Source organism: Ammodytes marinus (genome assembly GCF_949987685.1).
Source record: "Ammodytes marinus genome assembly, contig: scaffold_222, whole genome shotgun sequence".
In the NCBI taxonomy this organism is placed as follows: domain Eukaryota; kingdom Metazoa; phylum Chordata; class Actinopteri; order Uranoscopiformes; family Ammodytidae; genus Ammodytes; species Ammodytes marinus.
The window spans coordinates 27,501-37,500 of NW_027648429.1; the positions used below are offsets into that span (position 1 = coordinate 27,501).

At 42.0% G+C, this 10,000-nt stretch overlaps 1 protein-coding gene across 1 annotated transcript in view; it reads right to left on the minus strand.

Moving 5' to 3' along the window:
• Positions 1–10,000, minus strand: part of LOC307270569 (unconventional myosin-VI-like) — a gene marked incomplete at both ends in the record, with an annotated part of 62,942 nt that overhangs the window by 25,118 nt on the left and 27,824 nt on the right. Inside the window, 2 exons of the mRNA XM_080054452.1 lie at positions 1,550–1,641; positions 3,307–3,464. Coding sequence (XP_079910578.1) covers positions 1,550–1,641; positions 3,307–3,464 — 250 coding nt within the window. The remainder of the gene's footprint in view (positions 1–1,549; positions 1,642–3,306; positions 3,465–10,000) is intronic.

A 10,000-nucleotide genomic window follows, 5' to 3' on the forward strand; every position in this document is an offset into this window, starting at 1 on the left:
CTATCTATCTATCTATCTATCTATCTATCTATCTATCCATCTTCAAATTTAAATAATTCAATAACATAAAAAGCGATTATAGAAGTTGAGTTTTCCAAGGTCAAGAAGTTGCTTAATGTTGGCGGAGGCTTAAGCACCGAAGTGCCTTTACTGTCTCTCTAACACACACACACACACACACACACACGCACACACACGCGCACACGCACACACACACACACACACTATATATGAAATACCCTGAGTTACTCATAATTACAGTTTGAACATCATTATTTCTCCAGAAATGTGGCGTTTTGGGAACATTTAGATTTAGACAGAATCGTTCATCATGTTGCCTGATGCTAATGGGTGTCTGGGTGATCCAATGAGCTCAACCTTAATATGAGACATAGACAAGCGGTTTGGGATAAAGTTAACTTTGAACAACATTACACTTTTTACATCTACGCGTGTCTGCAACTGCATAAAAACACATTTACAGGGGCGCCCTTAGCTCAGTTGGTAGGCCCCCCCCCCCCCCATGGGCCTAGGCCAGCAGCGGACCCGGGTTTGATTCCAGCCCGCGGTCGTTCTCTGCATGTCACTCCCCTCTCTGCCCCATTTCAACTCTGTCTCTACACTATCAATAAAGCATAAAAATGTCAGAAAAAAAAACCAAAAAAAAAAAAAAAAAACACATTTACAATCCAGTTACACACCTTAAATTTGAAAATGAGACACGTATGTTTAGAGAGTAATTGCGATCCCTAGCTAACAATTTTTTCCTACCAAAACCTACAATATTTAAACCTCACTCGGTGTCGTAAAAAACACTTCTGCTTGTTTTCAAAGGGGGCGCTAGAATAAACACTACTTATACTACTTTATTACCACTACTTATATTGTACTTTCACCCATTTAATTTTAATTGCTGCCACTCTTCACCACTGTGTAAATGTTTCAATAGTTTTTTTTCTTTTTCTCTTCACCTGTTGTTGTGTATTTGATGTATTTGCATTGAATATTGTGTATGTATTGTTGTTTTTCCTTTGAATTTGTTTTGAACTCGACGTCATTGTAAATGAGGGTCACCCCTCAATTGGTCTCTCGAGGATAAATAAAAGTTAAATGAAAAATAAATGAAATTACTTAAAGGTGCAGTGTGTAATATGACATCATCAAGAAAGTTCTAGAATGCAACACTCCCTGGGTAACCCCAACCCTTTTGAATAATAACAGAAGCTACAGTGGCCTTCAAGGACAAGAACAATTCTACATTTTAAACAATGCACCTGATGACATTCCAACTATGACACTTCCAAGATGGCGGCACTAGGCCTTGGTCCAAAATATGCAGAAATATGGACATATATGAGACCCTTTCTAATGGTCAAAAAAATATTCAAAAATAGTTTTCAGCCATTATGCACTAAATTAAATGTACTTATGGATATTATAATTACTTTCTACAAAATCTGCTAGGAAATAAAACCCAAAATTCTACACACTGCAGCTTTAAAGAAAAATTCAAAGTCCTGAGTTATCTGAAGATGTGTTCAGCTCTCACCTCCTTCAGGATTCTCTCGTTGAAGAACTGTTGCAGTTTCTCGTTACAGTAGTTGATGCAGAACTGCTCGAAGCTGTTGTGTTCAAAGTACTCTGAAAAACATGGGACAAAACAAATGTTAAAGATGTGGCGTAGCAATCAAAGGGGTCTCATCTTAGGGGTGTGTCAATTAACAAGTGTGTCATCTACGTGTTAATTGATGAATTAAGAACTTTAAACTCAATGGCTTCAAGTAAAAGACGGTTTAACTTATGGAGAAAAAGGGGCAGCTTGTCATTTCACTTTGGAAAATGCTCTAGACATGATTACCAAAGCACTCAGCCTCGAAAAAAGTGCATCATATGGATACGACCATACACTGTTTAAGGAAAATCCTGCATTCACTGTATTTACTGTAAACATGTATAGCTTAGTTGAAGTTGTTGTGGTTTTAAAGGGGCACTGTGTAACATTTGAAGTAATGCATTAGCTAAAATCAATATCCTCATTTATAAATATGTCCTCATTGGTGTAAAATCACCTCTGCCAATAATCTGAATTATCCTCCTGAGCGGAGAATTACAAATATTTATTTTACATTTTGTACATTGAGAGGGTAAGTCTTATGGAGGCATCCATGTTTTTGGAATGTCATCAGGTGCATTGTTTAGAATTTAGAATTGTTCTTGTCCTTGAAGGCCACTGTAGCTTCTGTTATTATTCAAAAGGGTTGGGGTTACCCAGGGAGCGTTGCATTCTAGAACTTTCTAGAACTTTCTTGATGATGTCATATTACACACTGCACCTTTAAAAAGGTAGACTTACCAAAGCCGGTGAAGTTGTTTTTTTGATAAAAAACTTTATTATGTTTCAGTGACAGTTTTACAAAATGCTGAACAATGAATTTTGAACATTCTGAACCTATGTCTAAAGATGATTTGTATCACTGTATTGGAGTCATCTGTGTTTTAAAGGTGCAGTGTGTAATATGACATCATCAAGTAAGTTCTACAAAGTTCTAGAATACAACGCTCCCTGAGTAACCCCAACCCTTTAGAATAATAACAGAAGCTACAGTGGCCTTCAAGGACAAGAACAATTCTAAATTTTAAACAATGCACCTGATGACATTCCAACTATGACACTTTCAAGATGGCGGCACTAGGCCTTGGTCCAAAATATGTATGCAGAAATATGGACATATATGAGACCCTTTCTAAGGGAAAAAAAAGTAATTCAAAAAAAAATGTTCAGCTATTATGCACTAAATTAAATGTACTTATGGATATTATAATTACTTTCTACAAAATCTGCTAGGAAATAAAACCCAAAATTCTACACACTGCAGCTTTAAAAGCTTTTGGCACTTCTAAAATTATGAATAAAGATGATTTGTAATTCGCAAAATTGTCGTGGTGGTTTTATAAGTCAGACGTACCAAATCCAGGGAGAGAGTGTGTGTGTGTGTGTGTGAGTGAGTGAGTGAGTGAGTGAGTGAGTGAGTGAGTGAGTGAGTGAGTGAGTGAGTGAGTGAGTGAGTGAGTGAGTGAGTGAGTGAGTGAGTGAGTGAGTGAGTGAGTGAGTGAGTGAGTGAGTGAGTGAGTGAGTGAGTGAGTGAGTGAGTGAGTGAGTGAGTGAGTGAGTGAGTGAGTGAGTGAGTGAGTGAGTGAGTGAGTGAGTGAGTGAGTGAGTGAGTGAGTGAGTGAGTGAGTGAGTGAGTGTGTGTGTGTGTGTGTGTGTGTGTGTGTGTGTGTGTGTGTGTGTGTGTGTGTGTTTACCAAATCCAGCGATGTCCAGCACTCCTATGAAGTTGGCCGAGGAGTCGAAGGGGAAGCACTGGTTGACTCTAGTGACCACGTGGTCGAACAGCCGACTGTACACGGCCTTGGCTAGGGCGTCGCGCGCGTTGTTCGCCTGCTCCACTTTCAACGGCACTCTGGTTGAAGACACAAGGGAAGACAGGGAAAAGGGTTTAGGATAATGTTTAGCAGAAGAAAAACCAAGACACAAGGGAAGACAGGGGGTTAGGATAACGTGTAGCAGAAGAAAAACCAAGACACAAGAATACAGGGAAAGGGGTTTAGAATATTGTATAACTATTTTTTGGGATTTGGAGTAGTATGAAAAAGTTTGTCAGTCCAGGCAGGGTGAAAACAACAGTTAGAGAGAGAGAGAGAGAGAGAGAGGGAAAGAGAGAGACAGAGAGAGAGAGAGCTGGAGAGAGAGAGAGAAAGAGAGAGGTAAAGAGAGACAGAAAGAGACAGAGAGAGAGAGAGCGAGAGAGGGGGAAAGATAGAGTGAGAGATAGATAGAGAGAGAAAGAAAGAGAGAGAGAGAGAGAGAGACTGCATCAAAAAGCTTCATCAATATTCATTCAGTTATTTTGCCTAAAACAGTGAAAGCAGCTACTAGAGAGACATAAATCTGTCAGAGAGGATGGAGTGTGTGTCCCTTAAAAGGAACGGAGCCTCCCTGACTTCCCAAGCAGATAATTGTGTTATTGGCACTTAGACAAAGAGAGCGATCTGGTCATGAGGTAACTGCTGTAAAAACTGTGTGTGTGTGTGTGTGTGTGTGTGTGTGTGTGTGTGTGTGTGTGTGTGTGTGTGTGTGTGTGTGTGTGTGTGTGTGTGTGTGTGTGTGTGTGTGTGTGTGTGTGTAGGGGTGTGTGTGTGTGTGTGTGAGAGAGTGAGTGAGTGAGTGTGTGTGTGTGTGTGTGTGTGTGTGTGTGTGTGAGAGAGAGAGTGAGTGAGTGCGTGTGTGTATGTGTCTGTGCGTGCGTCCTTGCCTCTGTCTGTGTGTGTCTGTGTGCGTCTGTGTGCGTGCATGTGCGTGAGTGTGTACGTGTCTGTGTGTGCGTGCGTCCTTGCCTCTGTCTGTGTGTGTCTGTGTGCGTGCATGTGTGTCTGTGTGTGTGTGTGTGTGTGCGTGCGTCCTTGCCTCTGTCTGTGTGTGTGATTCAATAGCAGCAGGACAAACACAGTGACTGAACCTGATCGCTGAGGCCTGATAGAGTGAACATCATTAATCTGTTGAGGGGTGGGAGTTTCTGAACCAGATTTAAACAACAGACTTAACTTCAGAGGGGCAATCCAGGACACGTACAAGTGGTGGTGCTCAGAGCTCCAAATAATGACTTTGCTAATCTACTTTTTTTTAATATATACAGGTAAATCCCATTGAGACCGAAGACTCTTTTTCAAGGGAGACCTGTTTTCCTTTCCCACGTTACCATTCACACACATATATACACCGATAGCAGGCTAACTATCGACATTCACACGAGGCAAGGTGGGTGAAGTGTCTTGCCCAAGGACACAACAACCATGACACAGGTGGCAGGGCGGGGATCGAACCTCCAACCCCTTTGATCATCGGCCGACCCGCTCTACCAACTGAGACACAGTCGCCACAAATTATCTAACCATGTATACTCTTTTCGTCACGACAAGAAGAAATTCCCATATCCAACATTTGCAATTCGAACATCGGAATTTGTTTTTGAAATGTTGGATAGTTGTTGCCTTTTAAAATGATTTGGACATGAAACGTTGCTTTTATATTATTGGCAGACACATAGCTGAGTTGTACTGTGGGTCTGCATTGGGCTTTACTTGTAGACTTTACTTTAGAGTGACTGCAAGGGAAATCACTAAACCCCAGACGAGGGCCCCCCCCCCCCCCAAAGGTCTCACAAAGCCCCTAGAACTCCTTCTGCAAATCCCCCTCCTTCCCCGTTCCCTCACCAACACACACAGACAGACGGACGGACGGACAGACAGACAGACAGACAGACAGACAGACAGACAGACAGACAGACAGACAGACAGACAGACAGACAGACAGACAGACAGACAGACAGACAGACAGACAGACAGACAGACAGACAGAGACACACACACACACACAGTCTCCCCCTTCTCCCTCACTGACACACACACACACACACACACACACACACTTTCACCCCCTTCTCCCTCACTGACACACACACACACACACACACACACACACACACACACACACACACACACACTTTCACCCCCTTCTCCCTCAGCGACACACTCTCTGCTTTAAGCCCATAGCTACAGAACAGGGAATAGTACAGACCACTGATGCTTGAAAAGTGCAGCGACGGCGCTTATTCCAATACATTATGACCTACAGCCCGGACGTATAACAGACAGACAGACACACACAGACAGACAGACAGAGACAGACAGACAGACAGAGATAGACAGACACACAGAGATAGACAGACAGACAGACAGAGACAGACAGACAGACAGACAGACACACAGAGACAGACAGACAGACAGACAGACACACAGAGACAGACAGACAGACACAGATAGACAGACAGACAGACAGACAGACAGACACACAGAGATAGACAGACACACAGAGATAGACAGACAGACAGACAGACAGAGAGACACACAATTCATTTCAATTTCAGACCTTTCTGCCTTTGTCCTGAGTGATCATTGTGTGAATTAAAAAGGTGTAGTCAGTGATTCTGGAGAACGCTTGTTGTCAAAATCAGTGAATATCTCCGCGATCTGCTACCTGTCTGTACTGTGTGTGCCCTGAATTTTTATCGGTGTTAATACACAGCTTAGGCTCTGTAAACGGGCATGTTGCTATCTATACAGTGGGACACTTTGCTTACAAACCAGTTTACAGAGTCTAGGCTGTGTGATTTTCAACAACAAGCATTGTCTAGAATCACTGACTCCCTTTTGTTGCTACTTTTCTATAAGCGTGACGTGTTGCATTTGTGGACAATTTTCTTGGAGACAAATTGCATTTTGAACCTTGACGGCAACCTTGGTGATGTGTTCCCTAAAGTCTGGTTTGTAGCCCCTGTGTGTGTGTGTGTGTGTGTGTGTGTGTGTGTGTGTGTGTGTGTGTGTGTGTGTGTGTGTGTGTGTGTGTGTGTGTGTGTGTGTGTGTGTGTGTGTGTGTGTGTGTGTGTGTGTGTGTGTGTGTGTGTGTGTGTGTGTGTGTGTGCTGTCCCTGTATCTTTATAAAAGGTCCTTATAATTTTTTAAAAACATCCAATCGTGAACTCACCAGTAATTTTTCCGAGGACATAACCTTGATCAAAATCCCCCTGGAAACCACATACAGTGTTACATTAACTTTCCATCAAGATTGAGTTTAAATTTCCACCTACAAGTTGCTCAAAATGTTTAAAGTGATTTCTTGACCTTGGAAATGTGATTTTTTCTTTTTGTAAAGATAATTTTTTGGCATTTTCAAGCTTTATTGATAGTACAGAGTTGAAATGGGGAGACAGAGAGAGAGAGAGAGAGAGAGAGAGAGAGGGGGGATGACCTGCAGTAAAGGTCCACGGGTCAGATTCGAACCCGCGACCACTGCAACGAAGGCCGGAGCCAATATGGTACACGCTCTATCCACTGCACCACACATAACTTTTTAAATGTTTAATTTTTTTTCAAGAAATGCTTTATATAAATCAAGCAATTATTATTCTTGCGTTTTCATTGCACTATATTTCTGATGCTCAAATGGCAAAGATTACATATTGAATATCTATAAGTTAAAAGGTGCTACGAGGAACTTTTAAATATTTCTGAAACAGTCTCATTTCTCCTCTGATGATCATAAATTACATGCAACAGCAAACAAGACCATCAGTGCAAAGAATGCTATTTTTATATAGTTTTTCTTAATTCCTTTGTCATGGGTATACGCTCACCCAGGAACAACAGCTGGCGTGGTTAAAACACTACCGCTTTTGTCCAAAGGGGGGCGCTAGAATGAACACAAACAGAAAGTTCCTCGGAGCAGCTTTAACAATGCATTAAGGGTGATTCCATCTGAAATGTTGGTAGAAGTTGGAGAAGTACTGGGTAAAACTTTCGGGTTTGTTTAATGTCGTGTTGACGGCCTAATTCCCGCCCGGCTGTCACACTCTGACCCCACCCGGGCGGGTCACACTTTGATTGACATCTCCAATTTCCTCTGTGCCCTCTCGCTCATTCACTGCTGGCTGTGTGTGATATTACATTGACACTGGGGCTGCGTTCCGAATCTCCTCCTCTTTCTTTTTTCTATTCTACATACTACATCCGACGATAAAAAGAATCTAGTTAGGATGCAGTAGGCATACTATTGGGACATACTTTACTCTCTTATTTCATCATAACATTGCGCCTTGATCTTGCCTCTTGCTTTTATATCCGTCGCATCCCCGTTTGTTTTCATATGGAGGCTTCGTCGATGTAACGTCACTTCACGTGCGCACTGGATTGTGGGTCAGAATCGCCCAAATAGGATGCAGTTTTCAACACTAACAATCTTGGCCGCATGAAGTAGGACATCCGGGTACTTCTAACCATCCTAAATCTGGACACAAGAATCGGGACATCCTAAATCTTCTTTCTACATACTATATAGTAGAAAGTATGCGATTCGGAACGCAACCTAGGGCTGTGTTTCGAAAAGCACTACTAACGTCCTGCCCATACTCATTTTAACGTCAATTTGAGTATGTTGTTGTTTAGTATACGAGTTTGTGTAGGCCAGAAATGCCCGGATGAGTACTAACTTCCAGAAAGATTTTGTGTATGGATCGATATATTACTTTTCCTACTCAACCGCCCCACAATGCATTGCGTCTTTTCAAACAACATGTATGTTTTTTTTTTTTTTTATTCTTTATTGCTTCTGTATACTTCAGTGTAAACGGTCCGACGAACCTCGCAAACACAATGGATGGTTAAGTAGACAGTATGTAGTATATACATGTTGAGTATGTAGGAGGGAGGACGTTAGTAGGGCTTTTAGTATGTAGCATATACATGTTGAGTATGTAGGAGGGAGGACGTTAGTAGGGCTTTTAGTATGTAGTATATACATGTTGAGTATGAAGGAGGGAGGACGTTAGTAGGGCTTTTAGTATGTAGTATATACATGTTGAGTATGTAGGAGGGAAGACGTTAGTAGGGCTTTTAGTATGTAGTATATACATGTTGAGTATGTAGGAGGGAGGACGTTAGTAGGGCTTATAGTATGTAGTATATACATGTTGAGTATGAAGGAGGGAGGACGTTAGTAGGGCTTTTAGTATGTAGTATATACATGTTGAGTATGTAGGAGGGAGGACGTTAGTAGGGCTTTTAGTATGTAGTATATACATGTTGAGTATGAAGGAGGGAGGACGTTAGTAGGGCTTTTAGTATGTAGTATATACTTGTTGAGTATGTAGGAGGGAGGACGTTAGTAGGGCTTTTAGTATGTAGTATATACATGTTGAGTATGTAGGAGGGAGGACGTTAGTAGGGCTTTTAGTATGTAGTATATATATGTTGAGTATGTAGGAGGGAGGACGTTAGTAGGGCTTTTACAACACAACCTAGCTGTTCTCAGAGTAAGTATTGTACAACGCTGCCTGTCTAGAACAATAATATCTCTAGAATAGTTCTATATATATTTTTGTGGCTTATTTTTCCCATTTATTTGGTGAGCTATCCATCACTATTAGGTCTTTTTCTACTATCTTTGGGCGGCTGAATTAGATTTTCTTAGCCATCCACTCACTCCTCCATCTATCACTGTTTTAAAGATATAGTGCGTAACTTTTTCATATAAATGAATGTCGGTTAAATGGTAAATGGACTTGACTTATATAGCGCTTTCTAGCCGATTTTCTCAGCCCCAAAGCGCTTTACATATCTTACCACATTCACCCATTCATACACACACTCATTCACCGATGGCAGTAGCTGCCATGCAAGGCGCTCTCTGAACCATCGGGAGCAATTTGGGGTTCAGTGTCTTGCCCAGGGACACTTCGACATGTGGCGGGGAGACGGGGGATCGAACCTCCGACCCTGCACTCCAGAGGCGATCTCCCTACCCACTTCGCCACTGCCGCCCTTGGTTACAATCAAGCCATCGTTAAATGAGTTGACACAAAGTTTGATTAAGCCTATCAGCTCCAGAAAAGTCTCTCTTTGTATTTCTCAGTATGGCAGCGTTTACGAACTGGAGTGAGTGAGTGAGTGAGTGAGTGAGTGAGTGAGTGAGTGAGTGAGTGAGTGAGTGAGTGAGTGAGTGAGTGAGTGAGTGAGTGAGTGAGTGAGTGAGTGAGTGAGTGCGTGCGTGCGTGAGTGAGTGAGTGAGTGAGTGAGTGAGTGAGTGAGTGAGTGAGTGAGTGAGTGAGTGAGTGAGTGAGTGAGTGTGTGTGTGTACATATGACTTTTATGAATTAATATATTTGCACTGTCAACACCTGATCCGCCTGCTTTAACTTTTGTGTTTTAAGAGTAGTTTTATTTAAGTTGTGTGTGTGTGTGTGTGTGTGTGTGTGTGTGTGTGTGTGTGTGTGTGTGTGTGTGTGTGTGTGTGTGTGTGTGTGTGTGTGTGTGTGTGTGTGCGTGTGTCCTGTAAATGTCAATGGCAGTGATATGCTGATGCTGCATTTTACTTTTTGCCAAAAAC